At 41.8% G+C, this 19,378-nt stretch overlaps 1 protein-coding gene across 1 annotated transcript in view; it reads right to left on the bottom strand.

Annotated features, from left to right (window-relative positions):
• Window positions 1-19,378, bottom strand: part of RYR3 (ryanodine receptor 3) — a 526,048-nt gene that overhangs the window by 261,916 nt on the left and 244,754 nt on the right. The window contains exons 10-12 of the mRNA XM_042942518.1: window positions 18,267-18,423; window positions 7,213-7,386; window positions 3,125-3,246 (exon numbers count right to left, since the gene is read on the bottom strand). Of these exons, the coding sequence (XP_042798452.1) occupies window positions 3,125-3,246; window positions 7,213-7,386; window positions 18,267-18,423 (453 nt within the window). The remainder of the gene's footprint in view (window positions 1-3,124; window positions 3,247-7,212; window positions 7,387-18,266; window positions 18,424-19,378) is intronic.

The following is a 19,378-nucleotide window of genomic DNA, read 5'->3' as shown; positions in this document are numbered from 1 at the left end:
TGTAAATTATAGCCCAATAAAGCTGCTTAAAAATAATTTTCCCACTGTCAGGTATGTAACTCCCACTGACTTTTTAAAGTAATAGCTTTATTAAAATATAATTCACATATTATACAATCATCTATTTAAAGGGTGTAACTCAGTGGTTTAACGGTTTTTAGTGTATTTATAGAGTTTTGCAACCATGGCCTCAATCAATTGTAGAACTTTTTTCATCAGCTTTGACCAAAACTCCACACCCGTCAGCAGCACTCCCCTTGACCCTTACAACCAACTTAGCTCTAGGCAACCACTGATCTACTTTGTCTCCACAGAACTGCCTATTCTGGACATTTCGTATAAATGGACTCATACCACAAATAGCATGTATCAGTCCTTCATTCCTTTTTACGGACCAATAATATTCCATTGTACGGATATGCATAAGGCACATTTTATTTATCCATTCAGCAGTTCGTCATTTGGGTTGTTTCCCCTTTTTGGCTATAATGAATAATGCTGTTTTGAACATCTGTGTCCAAGTTTTTCAGTAGACGTGCTTCATATATCTTAGGTATATACCCAGGAGTGAAACTGTTGGGTCACATGGTAACTCTATGTTTAACCTTTTAAGGAATTTTCAGACAGCATTCCAAAATGGCTTTAACATTTTACATTCCCACCAACAGTGTATGAAGGTTCCGATTTCTCTACATCCTGTCTCACACTTCTTATTAAGACTTTTTAATTATAGTCATCCTTGTGAGAGCAAACTGTTCTCTCACTGTGGTTTTGATTTGCATTTTCCTCCTGGCTAATGGCTCTGGCCATCTTTTCATATGCTTATTGGCCATTTGTGTATCTTCCTTGCAGAAATGTCTATTCAGATCTTTGCCCATTTGTAAATTGGCCCAATTGTCTTTTCAAGGTTGAGTTGTAAGAGTTCTTTATTCTAGATACAAATCCTTTATCAGATGTATGATTTGAAATATTCTTCCCCATTATGTAGGCTTTTTCCCCCCACTTTCTAGATGGTGCCCTTTGTAGTAAACAAGTTTTTCATTTTGATAAAGTTTACATACTTTTTGTATGTATTGTTGCTTCGTATTTTGTATTTTGTTGCTTTTGTTTTTGGTGTCATATTGAAGAAACCACTGCCTAATCTAAGGTCATAAAAATTCAAGCCTTTGTTTTCTTCTCCCGGTATTTATGGTTTTAGGTCTTACAGTTAGGTCTTTGATTCATTCTGAATTAATTTTTGCATATCTATGAGGCCGGCCAGGGACTTTTAAGACAGACACAGGGGCAGGGTTTGAGAGAACCAAGAACCAAATAAAGCCATCCAACCTCTAGGGTCATGGTTCTGGTGACAGTCCAGACTACACAAAAAACTCTTGTTTGCACACAGCTATGTTTTCCTGCCTATACCAAGCTATTCATTCATATTATACCCTTTCTATGAAGAAGGGGAGGTGACACAGCATGGCACAGAAGGGAGGAACCACTTTGCTCAGGGATCACAGGAAACCAGTGGCAGGGCCACAAGCAGACAGAATGGCTGACTTGAAGGCCTCAGCTCCCTTCGGCGGTAGGAGTACCTAACTGTCTTCCTTCCTTTGTCTGCTTTAGTCACAGGACCCCCTGAGTGGTACTGGGAACATGGCCAACCAACCAGAGGTTCTATTTCTCAGCCTCCCTGCAGCAAGGTGTGGTCACATGACTAGTTTTAACTAGTAGAGTTCAAGAAAATGTGATCTATTTCTGGGTCCTATATTAAAAAAAAACCTCTTGCCCTCCACCACTTCCAATTTCTTCCCCCACACCCTCCATTCTTTTGGGGTTTTTTTGGCAGTATGCAACCTGAGAAATGGTGCCAGCAAGCTTTTTTTTGATCATGTAGATGAAGAAAATATAGCAGGACAGTTGGTCTCAATGGTGTTGAATATTAGAATCACCTGGGGAGCTTTAGGCAAAGCTAGAGGTGGAATCCAACCACAGAGATTCTAATCCAATTGGTATGAGATGCCACCTTGGCATCAGGGTGGTAAAAGCTCTCCAGAGAAATCTAGTATGTGGCCAAGGGTAAGACCTCTATTCCAGGGCAGTGGTTTGTAAACTTTATTATGCTTCAGCATCAACTAGAGGGCCTATCAAAACATGATTTTCTGGGGGTACCGCTTCCCAGGTGTCTGATTCAATACGTCTGGGGTGGAACCTGAGAATGTGCATTTTTAACAAGTCCCAGGTGATGCTGCTGTGCTGGGTCAGGGACGCACTTTAAGAACCTGTAAATCTCAGGGCAGCAAGATAGAAGGAACCTGAGCCCCTGGAGCCAGACCTTGCCTAACCTATACTATTACTTAAAAGAGAAATAAGTGTGTATCTTGAATTACAACGGCAGCTTAGCCTATATCCTAACTGACACATTGCTTGGATCACATTATTCCAACAGGAAAAGTAAAGGCATAAAATTTTTTTCTTATTTCATGCAAATTCACACACACAATTTAAGCCCCCCTGGCTTTAGAGATATTCTCCTACAAAAAAAGGACAGTTTGGAACACTGCACTGTTTACAAAAGAATCCATTTCTCATGGTAATTGGTGAACACAATCCACAGCGTTCTGCATTGGCAGCATTGTTTCGGCATCCAGGGGATTATGATCCAAGCAGGCAGTTCAGTTACTTTTCCCATTTAGGTCTCAGCCATAGGTGGGTAACACAAGGCTTTCAATGCAAATCTACTTGGATCAAAAACCATAGCAACGATTCTGAATGATGTAGAAAGCTTTTCTCAATAGCACGGGAGGGTGTGGATCTGTTTCTCCCCTCTTCACACACTAATACCGAAGGGATTTAAAGTGCTTTGGCAGTCTTCACTTAATTTTCTGGAGGAGACCTTGGGCATTCATGACACCAACCTCAGTAACCAATGGGGCTCAAGCATCTGTTGGGCAGAGGGCGAAGGTGGTAGGAGGTCATTTGCTGGGAAATAAGATTCGGTCCCAAGCTCTCTGTGGTAAAACTCTTTGCTGGTGTTTAATAATTTCCTGAAAACTTCAAGTATTGAAAAGGGAGTAGGGGTAGGTAGGACTGGATGGCCACAGAGTAGAAACTCTCAGATAAAGGGAAGGAGCTTATGTACCTTACAAACTGGCTGAATAAGGCTGTCGTGTTCCGGATGATCCGAGCAGCCTGGGACTCCTCGCACTGGCATCTCTGCAGTGTTAGCCCGTCATCCATGTGGCCTTCCTGATGGAGTATGACCTACCCGCAGAGCAAAAGAACCAGGGCCGTTTATACGTGACTCCATAGCTGGACAGTCAACTTTTCTTGCAGTATTTATTTACCTCATCCCTTGTATTCCTTCCCCCCAACCAGGTTCCTCTGGGTCCATTTGAAAATGGGACATTAACAAAGTTATTTTGCCCATACTCCCTATTACTGACCTATGAATCATTCCTGAGACACAGTGCTTTGAGGAAAATAAAATTTTATGTGCTACTATGGTATGAGTTACAGTAAATTCCTTAGGACGGCCAATTTGAAAAGGTGAAAACATATTTTATAATAGATTTTTCTCTTGAAATCAACACAAAAACTTACCCTTGGAAACGGGAAAAGTCACTTTGTTCAGAGTCTTTTTGTCCAGAGATAAATTGAGGAAGAATAACAAGTTAGACAGAAAACTCTACTGGGTTAACAGATCCTCTACTGGGATCAGGCTCAGATTCCCCTCCTGAAGGATAGCTACAGTTGACTGTACAAATGGGGATGCAGCTCAAGGTCTTAGTTTGCTTCTCATGGAGGCTAAGGAGGGGGTTTGAAAGCATAGGCTCTGGTATTAGTTGATGTGAGTTCCAGTCCTACTCTGCTACTTCCCAGCTGTGTGACCTTAAGCAAGTCACTTAACTTCTCTTTGCTTCAACTTCACCATCAAATGGACTTATAGGGTTGTTTTGAGGACTAAATGATTTACATGCAAATCACGTAGCATGTTTCCTAGAATCTAAGAGGTACTCAATGAATACTTGTTATAAAGGGCAGTGTATTACTGATTTCAAATCAGTTATCTAAAAGCTAAATATACATATTGATCACCAGTGACATCAGGATACAATTCTGGGGCAGGACTAGCAGCTTTAAAGATGGAAGTCAGTGGCATTTTCCCTTGAAAGGATCAAGTGTATGCAGATATTAACTGGGGTGGTTTGAGTCTGAGTCAAGTCAGAGTTAAATCCTAATTAAACTTCCTGACATGGTTTCCTCTTGATGTGAGTGAAGAGAGACCATTTATAAGGTTTTAGGGTGTGGGGCAGAGTTAAATCCTAATTCAACTTCCTGACATGGTTTCCTCTTGATGTAAGTGAAGGGAGACCATTTGTAGGTCCTGGGGTGTGGGGTGGGGTCAATTAAATAGAACATGTAGCTCTATAAAATATCTTTAGTAAAAGCATTTTGGTCTCATTTTTATTATTTTCTTAAGTTTATTTATTTATTTTGAGAGAGAAAGAAAGAGCAGGAGAGGTGGGGAGGGGCAGAGAGAGAGAGGGACAGAAGAGAATCCCAAGCAGGCTCTGCACCGTCAGCACTGAGTCCAACATGGGGCTCAAATTCACGAACCATGAGATCATGACCTGTGAGCCAAAATCAAGAGTCGGACACTTAACCAACTGAGCCACCCTGGCATCCCTGTCTTTCTCACTGTTAGCTCAAAGCAACTTCTTTTCCTTTCCACGTGAAAATCTCTCATTATTTGTCCTTCTGAAATTGTGTCCTACCTAATAGAATGAATTCACACAGGAAGTAGAATACTGGCTTACAAAAGTTTATGTTCAGTTTTGACACAAGACTTAGCACCGCATCTAGCTTAAGTGTTAGCAAAGGATACTCTTAGTATTGGATTCACCAACTGTTTCAGAACTACCCTGTCAGAGCTTCCCAGCAACTGTTTAAGCATTTCGATTCGGCAATATATTGCCACTAGGTTTACTCTGGCCTCAGTCCCAGTATTCGGGTCTCTAAAGACCAAAATCCTTAGATTTTGCTTGTTCAGATACCACATCCAAAACGGCCAGCCAAACAAGAAAGTAATGAGAAATGGGGGGGATGCAGCTGTTAGAACACTCTTACTATGTGCCCTTTTGATCACCGCAGCCCAGTTTCTCCCGGAGGAATCCCATGACCCAAGAACAGACAGCAGAAGCCCAAGATGGGAATAGGAAGGAGGTGGCTTCCTTTAAGGTGAGTTGCCATTCTCTAGGTTTTTTTTTTTTACTGTCTCTGTTTCCCACTGGTTTTTCTAGGTTCCCGATTTGTTTTATGAAATACTTAACACAGATTTGAATATCCTTTGTATTTTTGGAAAGAAATGTAACCTGCTCTTCACAAAATAGAGCAGGGCAGCCCTGCCTGAGGCCGAACATTAGGACATCATTTTAGAGAGTTTCTGAAGGGACCTCCCAAATTCACATGCACACTGCAGCAGTTCAATAAATATACAGACTATGGTCCTGGAAGAGAAATGCAAGGAGAGGCACGATAAGTCACCAACTCAAGGTGGGATCTCTCCTGGTTAGCAGGGTCCTTTGAGTATGTCTCCTCCCATCCAGAGCTATTGCCAAGATCCACAAATTCCACCCTCTTTAAATGCCATCATTTCCTTAGTAGGAGTGAAAAATTGTGGAGACTCTAGATAATATTATTGTACTCTGCAGAGGATTTAATTTTCTTCTGATAGGCTGGTAGGATAGATAGGTTTTTGGCATCTGTCTTCAAGGTGCCCTTCCTCCAAGGGTAGTTTCATACTCCTGAGGTGGAGCCCTTTTGGGATTTAACTGAAAGCCTACTGTATTTTCAAGGGCTGGTCCAATCTGAGGGATCCTGAACCCCAACCTTGGCCTCCCTAGTCCTGTCATTCTGTTGACATCTCTGCTGTTCTCTTGTCCATCATAGCTGCAGACTTCTATTACTGTCCTGGCTTCACAGCCCATCCATGGTCAGCTTCAGGGGAAACTGCACATAGAATTTCAGGTTCATGTTTCTAGAGTTCCCTCCATCCTAGAACACTGGCCTCTTAAGTCCCAGAGACCCTGGCTGACCTCCTCTCTCATCTGTCTTCTCCAGCCCAATGAGGCCAACACAAGCCCCCACCTCCTTGGTGCCGCAACTCAGAAAATACGCTGAGGGGCAAGTAGAGACAAAGGTGTGGCTCACTTGGCATAGCCACATTCCATCTGGGACCTTTAGCACTCATGCCCTGGATGCTGAGGCCTTCAAATGGTTTTGTTGTTGTTGTTGTTGGGCTATACAACCTAGTCAGTATAACCTACTCAGTGTGGCTGGTTATTTTTTAATTTTCTCTCTCTTCTTCATAATTTTAGTTTCACATTTCTGGATATCTTCTTGGTATGTTTTACTTTACACCAAAGTAAGTTATTGCCTTAAGGTTTGCTTCCAACCTCCCCTCTTACAACAACCTGCATTCTGGGAAGCTTTGCATTACCTGCACTTTTGGCTGATAAACCCAAGCTACAGTGGACAATGGCTCCTAGAACCCCATTCTAGGGTTCCTTGACTACCCAAACGGGTGTTTGGTAAAGAGTTTTTTCCAAGAAAACTCATGCCCTTGGCATCTATTCTCTGGTTCCTATCAAAAGAAAACTATTACAACAACTTTTTGGGACAAAGATGTGGTGCGTATCCAAGCCAGTTTCCCAATGCAGCCGGCTGTGATGGGCCACTCCAATCTGAGTGCTCTCTGTGGATACCCTATCAGTGCACACGATCTCTTCTTTCTGCATGTTGGTTCCTGTGGGCTTGTTATCATGCAATCTGCATTTTCTCTGTAGCAATTCTATTTAGTCTCTATATCATGAAAATCACACAGAAACTCAATTATCCACTTAAATGAAGAGAGCAATGGTGTGAGTAATCCCCAAACAGCATATCACCAAGAGTTACTTAGTTCAGGTTTTTTAGAGAGCATTGAACAAACTCTCCCCCTTCATCACAGATTTGCCATGTATTTAACTTTTTTTTCCCCTTGCACTGAATATGGGGTCAAAATAACCAATTAGGAAGTACAATCTGTCACAGAATAACTCTTCAGAATAGCAAAAACAGTGTGAAGTAAACAAACATCATGTTCGCCTGATTCTCCTGATCGCTGCTCTTGCCTACTTGCTTCCAGTTCAGTGGAAAATAATTCTGGACAGCCTTCGTGAGCCTCACCTTTCTTTTCAGAGGTCCAAGGCGGGAGGTCTTGGCATCTTGTGCTTTGTAGGTCACCCACAGACCACTGGCTATGTGCTGGACAAAGCAGACGGAATCTCCGTATTTGATTTCTGGAACTCCCATGCCTTCTATATCCCGCTTGTGACTAGAATCCAATTTCTCCTTGATTTCCTATTTCACAGAAAATGAAACAAAGGCATGTCTGATTAAATAGAAATGCAATATATGAAACACATCACCTATGCAGAATTTGTCAGCTAGGGAACCCATTACCAAGATCATCATGATGTGCCTGTCCAAGCCAGGATTTCGGAAAGGCTTGCTTCCCTTAGCTGCTGTTAACTGTAAAGTCAACGGATTTCAAGTTTCAGCCACTTTAGTAATTACTTAAATCCATGGGGAAAGGAGGCAGCTGGTAGGGTCTCTCTTTGGTTTTGATTTTATAGAATTCTCCACTATTATTTTCTACTTTTCTTATCCTGACTTAGACACCTTAATAGTAATCAACACTTTACAGGCCAATTAACTTATTTTCAGCAAGTTGTATCCTCTGTAGTTTCAATAGTCACCTGATATAAATTCCCAAAGTCAGGGCTTTAAATGTATCTGTTAACAACATATAAAAGTCTTTTCTAAAGATCAGCAGAGAAAGCAGATTCGTGGATTAGGTAGTGGCTACTATGCTGTCCTTGTAATCTTGTAACCAGTATTATCTGTCTCTTATGGCCTCCTCAGTAGTGTGTTGCAGGCAATGGGTTTCATTCTTCAATTACCTCTGTTTCACTACAGTCTTTTCTCCAGTATGGAAAAAGGAGTTGCTGCACATCAGTTATCTGTCTGGTGACAAGCTGAGGTGCCTGTCAAAGACGGAGTCAGGAAGCAGACCTGGGGTGCATGGTAACTCTGTCCCCTCCTCATTAATCAAGGCCTCTTGATGGTTCTACCCGACTTCTATTTCTCCTCTACATCTTGCGTTAAATTGCTCATTTGTAAAAGCCATTAGCTAGACAGCATTTTGGATTTTTTTACAAAATAAAAAATGCAGCATGCCGTTCCCTCTGCTTGTGACAATTTTACTCTTTCTTAACGAAGGGACAAATAGCACACAAGTACAGAGCTCTTACCAAGTGCAAGGCAGTGTTCTAAGTTCTTTACATGTATGAATTCTTGCCAACAGCTTTGGATGTAGCTACAAATACTATCCCAGTTTTTCAGAGGAAAAAACGAAGATACAGAGAGCTGAATAATTTTCCCAAGGTCACTCAAGAATTAGTCAAAGAGCCAAGATTTTTTTTTAATGTTTTATTTATTTTTGAGAGACAGAGAGAGACAGGGCATGAGCAGTGGAAGAGCAGAGAGAGAAGGAGACACAGAATCCGAAACAGGCTCCAGGCTCTGAGCCTTCAGCACAGAGCCCGACGTGGAGCCTGAACTAATGAACTGCGAGACCATGACCTGAGCCAGTCAGATGCTTAACCAACTGAGCCACTCAGGTACCCTGAAAACAGCCAAGATTTAACCCACGAGGTTCAGTTCCAGAGGCTCCGTTCTTCCCCACTGTTCTAAACTCCTACTCATCCTTCAACACCCTGTTCAGATGCCACCTTCTCTGTGAGGGTCAGGTAGTTTCTCCTGCTGTATTTCCCCCAGCACAGCCTCATTTCTTTACTGAGCACTTAAGCCCATCACAGTGTAAATATGCTTGTTTATATGACACTTTACTTTTGCCAGGCTACAAAACAATCAAGGGCATGGCCAGATTTCAATTACTTTTGGATTCCCAATACAGAGAATCCAGCACCCATCAATTAATTAATATATATTAAAGAAATATAGGGGCGCCTGGGTGGCTCAGTCGGTTAAGCGTCCGACTTCAGCTCAGGTCACGATGTCACGGTCCGTGAGTTCGAGCCCCGCGTCGGGCTCTGGGCTGATGGCTCAGAGCCTGGAGCCTGCTTCCGATTCTGTGTCTCCCTCTCTCTCTGCCCCTCCCCCGTTCATGCTCTGTCTCTCTCTGTCTCAAAAATAAATAAACGTTAAAAAAAAAATTAAAAAAAAAAAAATATATACATACACACACATACACACACACACACACACACACACACATACGTATATATATTGCTAAGTCATTTTTCGTTCAAATATATTTTTTCATTTTGGTCTGATTTCTCTTCCTTCAAACCTTCCTAACAGCAAAATTAACTATTTTGTATACCTTTACAGGATCATCTTCAGCAATGTTAATACTTTACAAGGAAACTCTTATTTTAAAGGTACGTTGAAACTCTGGCTGGATTTTTAAATATGACATTTCTCAAAATGAACATTTCTAAAGGAACTTATCTTTGATTTTATAACAAAAGACAATGGGAAAACAGAATCTGATATATTAAGACTTCTTTATGGGCAGGGGGTCAAGAATTCATTTATTTTACAAAACAGTGGATACTTTATTTTCATTCCAGAAATATTCCTAATTCTGATGCAAAGTTCTCCTCTCTGGTCTGTTCCCTAAAGCATAGATAATTTGGATAAAATATAATAAAATAATATATATAAATAAAATAAAATAAAATATAATAAAATAATATACACTACAACTGTTAAATATGAGTAATTATGCTGACTGCCAAGAGCTCACAGTTAAAATAGTGCATGTTCCCAAACTATCAATGACTATGGTCACTTCATTCATTTTCTCACTTTTTGTTTATTTAAATATGACTTTGTCAAAAGAAGAGCAATACTGGGATCTAATTTTTCTAGAGCCTGAAATCAATGGATCATTACTATTTATAGAATAGGGTATCTCTCTGCATCTTTGGTTTTACAAAACAGCATCTACTTCCAGAGTTCTATGGTGGTCACTGTAGTGGCCACTACTAAATTAGAAGAAAAACCAGAGAAACAACAAGAAAAACTAAGACATGGAGACAAGCCAACAATAAAGAAAACCTAGGGGCACCTGGGTGGCTCAGCTGGTTGAGCGTCCGACTTCAGCTCAGGTCATGATCTCATGGTTTGTGAGTTCGAGCCCTGCGTCGGGCTCTGTGTTGACAGCTCAGAGCCCGGAGCCTGCTTCTGAATCTGTCTCCTTCTCTCTCTGCCCCTCTGTACTTGTGCTCTGTCTCTCAAAAATAAATAAATGTAAAAGCCAACCTAAGCCAAACATAAATGCCACTGAGGATATAATAAAGAAAGGAGAGTGATCCATGGTAGAGACGCCTGAGTCAGCTGAGAGCAGGTTCCTGATCTTCTGATGTGAGCATGCACAAATGCTCCCCTCTGTTTTCACTGGAATATGGCCCCATATGCACTTAATCTACTGCTGCAAATGGACTCTTCCTAAATGACAGGGCTAATCCAATTACTCCTTTGCATTAATTCCCTAATTCCTATAAGATACAATTTTCATTTCTAAAGTTCATATATACCATATACTTTAATCAAATTGGACTATGTTCCTTTGATACATTAAGATTCCCTTCCTCTGGGTCTTTACGGACATTACACTTTCTGCTTGGCAACCCCGTTTCATCTCTGCATCTTTACATCTCATCCATCAAGCCTTTCCCAGATCCACCTTTGCATTTTCTCTGACCTCATGGCACTTTTTCTCCCCTGTCAAGGCTCTTTACAATATTCTGTGAATCCTTTGCTGGCATGCTTCCTGTCCCCTACCAGACTGAAAACTCTCCAAGGGCAAGACTTGGATTTGCTTGTCTTTGTATTCCATACTATGCTGTGCTTAAAATAGGTTGCAAATAATTTCCTTTTGTTTTATTGGTCTGTGGACATCAATTTGCTGATCTCCATCAACCTTCCCGGTGTTAGATGATGAGCTGATTCTAAGAAGGAATAGGTTACTTGGCTTGAGAGGTGTTGATGGATCATCATCTTCTCCTGTCTCCACTGAGAACTTCTTAATGAAATGGTCATGACCACGTCACAAGTGTTGAATAAATACCTGGTTTAAATGATTAAGTTGCTGCTCTCCAGAATGATTTAAGATTGCTAGAAGGACAAGGAAGGGAATTGCAACTAGAGTTTGTCTAGCACCTACTTAGAGCGAAGTATTTTGCTAAGTACCCTACAATGGCAATGCCATCATGTGAATTTACCAAGGATCTACACAGTGATACGTATTATCCATGACACTTTAAAAACATTTTCTCTAAACCTTTCAGCCGTCCTTTGGTTTTCCTTTTTCCTACTCTATAGATGATAAAACTGAAGCTTACAGAATTTGAGCAATTTGGTCAAAGTCCTATAGCTAGTAAGTAATAGAAAAGAATCTAAAATCAAGTATAATTCCAAAGCCGATTTTTCATTTGCACATTAGTTTTTGAATGGTTACCATTAACACAGCTAAGTATTAATTGTATTACTGTTTCATTTGTTTAAAGGTAATTATAATGAAAAGGTTGAAAGGTTGAAAATATATGCATTTATTTTGTGAAAAAGTGGCTCTGGGCTCATATACAACTTAGAAGTCATACATACAAACCAATAATGATAGCAAGAGGATATGGTCTATAGTGAAGGTGCAATTGGAGTTTTGGAGAGAGAACAATCCATTCTGCCTGAGAGTTAGGGACGATTTTATGTAAGAATGACACTTGAAGTGAGCTTGGCTAGGAGTGAGAAGCGAGAAAGAAAATAAGGGGACTGGATTCTAATAAAATGGGTGTAGTGTGGCAAGGAGTGTGGCTGAAGTTCAGGAAGGGACTTGAACAACAAGGACTCTGAACGTTGTTATCATAGGTACATGTTTCTCAAACTCACAAAATTAACAGACTTTCTCTAGGAAGAGAGGACTTTGGATAAGCTCTAATTCTTACACCAGGAGTCAAAGGGAACATTAGTGCTTGCATAATATGGACTGTTAAGAGTCTTACAGTAAAAAGCAAACAACAGAAAAATCTGTTGAACTCTGTGTAATGCAGCCAAACTGCTTTTCAAAAAAAAATTCATAAAATTATTGTTTGGAACACCTCTTGGGAAAAGCTAGTGTTGGCAATGGAAAGCCACTGAGAATTTTAAGCGGGGGGATAACACAGGGTTGCATCTTAGAATAACTGTTCCAGCAGCAGTGTGAATTATAGATTGAAAAGAAACAAGGCTAGAGACAGGTGATTTTTAAGCTATGACATCAGTATTTAGCATATCTGGAACAGAGAAGGTCCTAATTCATGTTTTTTAATTAGAGTGAAATTTGTTATTTGACATAATTAAACTGCCTGGGTCCACAGACAACAAGAAAGTACCTTTCCAACAGACTGTAATCACCCAAAAATGTTTCAGAGGAAAAGCAAATGTGGGAAGGGGAGACCCATCCATGGATACTGGGGTATATCATCAAAAAAGTCCTGGCTAGCCTGGCTCCTTCCTAGGCGTCTCTGGAGAAACTTTGAGAAACAGCCTTTGGGTTCACTTGTCCACAAACAGAGTCCTTTTCTCAATTTCTAATCTAAAATATAAGGTCTTAGAATGGCTTTAAAGAAATCACACACTTTCAGACACCGCTTGGAACCTGGCTGGGTGGGAGGACTTCACTCCCACTTTACAGTGTGCTGGGTGGGGGTGGAGGGCGGACCAGACTCGTCTGCTGCATTAGGGAAGGTGCGTTTCTCCTGGGGGCTCTTCCCTGTCTTTCTCCTTTAATTCCTACACCACCACCAGGAGGGAGTCAATACTACCGCCATTTCGTGGATAAGGAAACACTCCCAGGCCACTTTCCTTGTCTCACTGAATCCGCACAACAACCGTTTGAACCACACTTCCTCACCCCCATTTTCTAGACAAAAGACATTAAGGATGAACAGCAAACGGGAGAGCCAGGATTCACACTCAGGTTTTTTACACCCACTGTTTTCCTTGACTGCTTCTCTACTTGGTCCACTTTGAACAATAAAGACTTGAGAAATCATTGGTTTAAATTTTAAAAATACATGTGTAGTTTATTTGAAATGAAATACAACTGTTGTCTCTAGATATTTGAATCTTAAGGTAGATGTTTTCTCCTAGCCCTTTTCTCTCTTTCCCCTACTGATAACTCAGTGAGGAAGGAGATCAAGCAAAGGGGCTGGAATAATCAGAGTCAATGTTTTCCTAAGGGATGTGCCATGAGCCCAGCTGCCATCTTGATTCAGGCCGCCAAGGTTAAAGGGCACATGAGGCTAGTCTACAGAGATGCTTTCCATACACATCAGAGAGAACAGTGTACAGTTTTTAAAAGACAGGGATTTTTTAGAGCCCGGGTGACTCAGTCGGTTAAGCATCCGACTTTGGCTCAGGTCATAATCTCCCAGTTCGTGGGCTCTGTGCTGACAGCTCAGAGCCTGGAGCCTGCTTTGGATTCTGTGTTTCCCTCTCTCTCTGCCCCTCCCCTGCTTGTGCTCTGTTTTTCTCTCTCAAAAATAAACAAACATTAAAAAATTAAAAGAAAAATAAAAGACAGGGAAGTTTGGCCAAGAACACAGTGCTTAGGAGATATTTGATCATTGCTGACTAAACTGAATTTAGTGTTTAATACACTGAGGAAAAATTTCCTCCAATCGGGGACAATTGTAGTTTTGTTTCCTTATGCAATAAAATAGGCAAACTCTGAGATTCTATCTCGACCATTCAAGACTTACAGTACAATCATTAAAAATAACTCTAAAATAAATGGCTACATGTGATAAGCCTTGCTTTAACATTACTAATTCCTTCTTCCCCAAGAGGAATAAAGTGTTGTAAACTGATGTGCAGACATGACAGCTAAATAGACAGTATTGCTATGCCAGACAAAATATTAAATCACATTATCTGGCAATCCTTGGGGAATGGCTTTGCAATGTCAAGACAATGGGGAAATGATGTGAAATCAAGTTCACAGAAATTTGACTTAGATGTTCCAAATAATGAATCTGTCTGCTTGAATGTTTATAGGGAGAGTATTCTGATCCAAAATGATTACACAGTGATGGCAGGATAATTCTATGAAGATGAGGAGGGTTAAAATGAAATGGATTTTAGCCTATCTTAGCGTGTGACCACATTCATGTATGCCTTCAGGAAGCAATCTCCACACTTACCACATGCTACACACTGTGCCAGGTGCTGGGGTGCAAAAAGGGGGGCATATGTGGTCCTTGTCATCTAGGGGCTCCCGGTCCAGGGACTGATGGCTGTTACAGAAGCATGAACAGGGCCCTACTGGAGGACAACGGAACAGCCCTCCTTCTGTAAAAGGCATGGGACACTGGTCTGGAAGGGTGAGAAGGAGTTCATGAGCGGGGGTGTGTAGGAGGAGTAGAAGGCATTCTAGGTCCAGGTTTAGCAGTGAGAAAAAGTAACATGTTCAAGGACTGGTAAATATTTAGCATGCCAGCGCTCAAGGCAACTGTGAGCCAAGTGATGTAGATAAGATGGAAGGGCAGGGATTGGATCTTAACCCTTTGTGACAGACCTCAAATGAGGGGCAACCAGAGTAAGACCGTGTCAAAGATCACACAGAGAGCAGATGGGAGTCAAGGCCAGATCTCGGTGACCTGGAAGCCATCCTCCATCTTACACCACTTCCACATTAAAGAAGTAAGTTGTTGGGGCGCCTGGGTGGCTCAGTCGGTTAAGCGTCCGACTTCGGCTCAGGTCATGATCTCACGGTCCATGGGTTCAAGCCCCGTGTCGGGCTCTGTGCTGACAGCTCAGAGCCTGGAGCCTGTTTCAGATTCTGTGTCTCCCTCTTTCTCTGACCCTCCCCTGTTCATGCTGTCTCAAAAATAAATAAATGTTAAAAAATAAATAAATGTTAAAAAAAAAAAGTAAGTTGTGATGCTGCAGTTCAGGGGCAACAATACATCCCCGACCTCCAGGTTGATTTGGATCACGCTGCTGAAGGAGAGGGAGAGAAACTGACCAAGATCACATGCTGCTCATTATTCTCCATGCCTCAAAGGGCTTGCTCGAAGGCCTCGGTTTGATTTCATCTGAGCCAATGACTGCAGCAGGTGTTAGTTTTGAGCACCTTCCACGAAGGCTCAGTCACACCCCTGTCCTATCCATGTGTACAAGATGCACAGGGTACCTGCCACTTCCTCCTAAGGGCAGCCTGCTAAGGATTTTAACATGCACCTGCAGCTGTTCCATGGTCCCCAATTTAGGAGTCATAGCTGTCACAGGCTAATGAAGCCAGACAGGAACACGGGGTGGGAAGCCCATCAGTGCCAAATGACTCACAGCTCAGCTAACCCAGTGCTTCCCTGAACACATGAGCCCAGAGTGTCCCTCCTGGGAATCTCTTTTTCTGTTTCCTAGATTCTCCAACATACAGAGGGGATCAGATGATTACCCTCTTAATCCTATTCACAAAGGCACAAAGGACACAGAATCTCCACCTCTCAGCCTTTCCACTTAGTTCCCCCAACCCCTGTGCCACCACCCAGATCCTGAAATGGTATCTGAGACTACTATCTGCCATCTGTTCCATCACATAGCACCTATAGCAGGCAAGAGCTGGCAAGATGGCTCAATGGCTCTCACACCATTCAGAAACAGAGCCAAAAGTCTCTTTCTGCGGGGAGCCTCACTACTCCCCAGTGAGGGCAAGCACACTGGAGCGTGCATTGAAGGGAGAAGAGCCTGCACCAGGCAAGGTAAAACCACGTTTACTAGGGAGGAATTGAGCCTCCAGAGCAATCAAGGGATTTCTAGTGTTCTTCTCCCAAGAGTTCTTTACATTGTGTATGGCAGAGCCATGTGTGCTCCATACATTCCTGCTTATGGTGTAGCTTCACATTCTAAGATGCCAGATGCTCTGCCCACACAATGTCCTCAGGAAGCCCCGATCTGGAGGAGCACAGCTGTATCTTGGCCTGCCATGGAGCGTAGGTCATTTTAATTCCAGCTCCTTCCATGTTAAAATGAACATAGCTGGGCCAAATACTGCTGCACTGGGAGTTATTTAAAACCTTTAACATAGTGACTCCACCAAAATGTAACAACATTGCCAAGTGCATAGGACAATGTGACTCATGGGTGACTTTTACATCCAGCTCTGCTAGGCTGGCTGTCCCCATGGTACCTCGATGACTTTCAGCCATAAGCTGCTTGCCTCCACGTGCAGAGAAATGGAGGGACTTGGGGAGATAAGAAATGGGCCTTTTGAGGATAAATGTGCTCACAGGCCAGAAGTGGTGCCAAGTGGAAGGAGTCTCTATGGTGCTCTGAGTTTTTCTGGCTCTCCCCAGAGACCATGGAAAGCACCAAGCCATCCTATACAAGGTTGAGCCTAGAAAGGAATGGAATGCAAGAGTCCCCTTGGAACAGGATTCTGCCAGCTGCCTGGAAGGCCACCTGAATGTCTGCTATAGTAAGAAAAGCCCCTTCTGAAACAGTAAAGACCTCAGTGTCACAGATCCATCCAGCTCAGCCTATCTAGAATGGGCGGAGGGGATCACGGTAGAGCACTCAAGGAGAGAAAAAGCCAAGCTGGCATTCTTAGAAAGGCATTTACTTGGTCATCCGCTATAATGAATCATTTTTCCCCCAGATTTTTTTTTTTTAACTTCCCACATCTGCTGTTGCCCCCTACACCCCATGTCCAAGTTGTGTCTTAGGGAAGAATATGATCTCGCTTGTCTCTATTCTTCGGACTTTTTTTGTTGCTTTGTTTCACTGAGTTTTTAGCAAGTTACACCGCCATAAACAACTTCCTGGAGCCTGAAATGTTTTGCTACATAGATATATGTTTATATTTAAAATCTTTCTTTTGCTGGCAACCCTAAAAAACTTAAATAAAGGTAACATAAAGGAGATATGGTCAGAAAACCAGAATGAAGTTCAAGGAGCCAACACAACATTTAAGGAGAAGCAGATGGAAGGTGATATCTGAGAAAAATTTAGGGTAAGAAGTTTATATATTTTAATGTTTGAAATAAAGGTGTGGAAATAGCCTAACTCTGATACATGGCCATTTGGGGAGAAAAACCTATATACCAAAGAGGTTCTCTGCCTATATAGACTCTGGGACCATAAAAAAGAAGGAAAAAACGAGTCTGAGCCCCCTGCTTCAAAGAAGGGCAATGGTGGAAGACTGTCTTCCTTTGATTCATTGAGAAGTTGAGCTGCCCATGGAAAATTCGTCTGTCAGCTTCACACCGAGTCCTACATGAACAGAATCATCAACCACCCCTTCCTGGAATCATGTTGGGAACACAAATCAAGATCTATTTCTGGAAAAGAGCAAAGAACAAAACTAGAGATGAAACCCCCAAAAGAGATGTTGAACTGTCTCATTAGGAGGTGTAGGCTCCCTGATAACTAGGCATGCATCTGTGCACAGCCTTTCTGATGCTTGCGTGATCTTTCCAGAACAATCGTAAAGTGACAGAGCATCCAACTCTCTGTCAGAAGTTAGCTCAGCATGCAATTCTGACCATCCAACTGGATCCAGCTCTGAGTTATGCAGAGTTAAAACCTAGCTAGACGTTAAGGATAGAAAGAAGTCTTTAAAAAACAGATGCCTATATACACATCAGAAGGCAAAGCTACATGTTGCAGTTAACCTAACTACCAGAGGGTCTGCTTTTAATGGAGGTTGGGGATGGACGGGTGAGAGCTGAGAGAAGAGACAACCTAGGAAAAAGATGAAGAAGGTACTGGTGACTTTGTATAATACAAATAACTGCAAGAAGAGGTCATGTTCAGAATTATGTCTTCTCTGCATCTTTCTGAAAGAGATTGCCGCCTTGCTTTAAACAAATATAGCATTAAAACTTATGCTTCCATGTTCTTATTGCCTTATAGGACTGAAGCATATGTTTCCAAGTATTAAAAACAACTTAGAACATATTAAACAACATTTTTCATTAGCCTCTGAGCAATAGTGCCCATTCCTGTGATCCTTCCCCTATACACTCAATTCAAAAGATGGAAGAAGAAAGTGTTTACCAGAAGGCTGAATTTCTTGTTCCAGCCCACTTTCTTTTCAGCCATAGTGCTTTCTGGAAGTTTCAGAGCTTTCACTCTTAAATGATGTCAAAGTCGACTTCATCACACCTTACCTTGGAAGCCCGGAAAGAGAAGGCTGTGGACTTGGTGTCTGACTTTGCCCGGTCCTGCAGTATAAGGCCTTGGTCTTCTGTCAAGGCCAGGTAGTGGCCTGTGGTGAGATGCCGGAGGCGGAAAGCCTGGCCCCATCTGATGTTACTGCCACTCCAACTGGGCAGATGAAACAGACAAGAAACTGCATTTACACAAAACTATGTCTATTTCAATATTTCTCCTGTGCTTTCTTCCACATGCTAGCAGACTTCTAAACCCTCTTCCTTAAGGGACAAAGCACTCGTCTCCTGGCTTGCTTTAGGATTTCAGGTCTGCTGACAACTCAGCATGGTACTTCTCTTGTGGCCTCTCTTAACACCAATGAGGAGGCATCCTTGTGCACCGTTGGTGGGAATGCAAACTGGTACAACCACTGTGGAAAACAGTATGGAGTTTCCTCAGAAAATTAAAAGTAGAACTACCCAATGATCCAGTAATCACACTACTGGGTACTTAGAACACAAAAGTACTAGAACACAAAGAGCACAAAAATACTAATTCAAAAAGATACATGCACCCCTATGTTTATTGCAGTATTTACAACAGCCAAGACATGAAAGCAATCCAAGTATCCATCCACAGATGAATAAGTATGTGTACTTATAATCATACATATATACACACACCATACCTTTTTAATAACACACACACACACACACACACACACACACACACACACACACACAAGATGGAGTATTATTTAGCTATATAAAATGAGGTCTTGCCATATGCAACAACATGGATGGATCCAGAGGGTGCAACGCTAAGTGAAATAAGCCAAAGACAAATACCTTATGATTTCACTCATATGTGACATTGAAGAAACAAATGAACAACAACAAAGAGACAAAAATAGACTCTCAAATCCAGAACAAACTGGTAGTTCCTAGAGAGGAGGTGGGTGTGGGTATGGGTAAAATACATCAAGGGGATTAAGCATACACTTACCTTAATGAGCATCCAGTAACGTATAAAATTGTTGAATCATATTGTACATCTGAAGCTAATATAACATTGTATGGTAATTATACTTCAATAAAAATAAGGGAAAAAAAGGAAAAAAAAAGAACAC

The sequence above is a fragment of the Panthera leo genome, chromosome B3 (assembly GCF_018350215.1).
Source record: "Panthera leo isolate Ple1 chromosome B3, P.leo_Ple1_pat1.1, whole genome shotgun sequence".
In the NCBI taxonomy this organism is placed as follows: domain Eukaryota; kingdom Metazoa; phylum Chordata; class Mammalia; order Carnivora; family Felidae; genus Panthera; species Panthera leo.
Note: the sequence above shows the minus strand (reverse complement) of the source record. Positions and strands in the feature narration are given on the sequence as shown.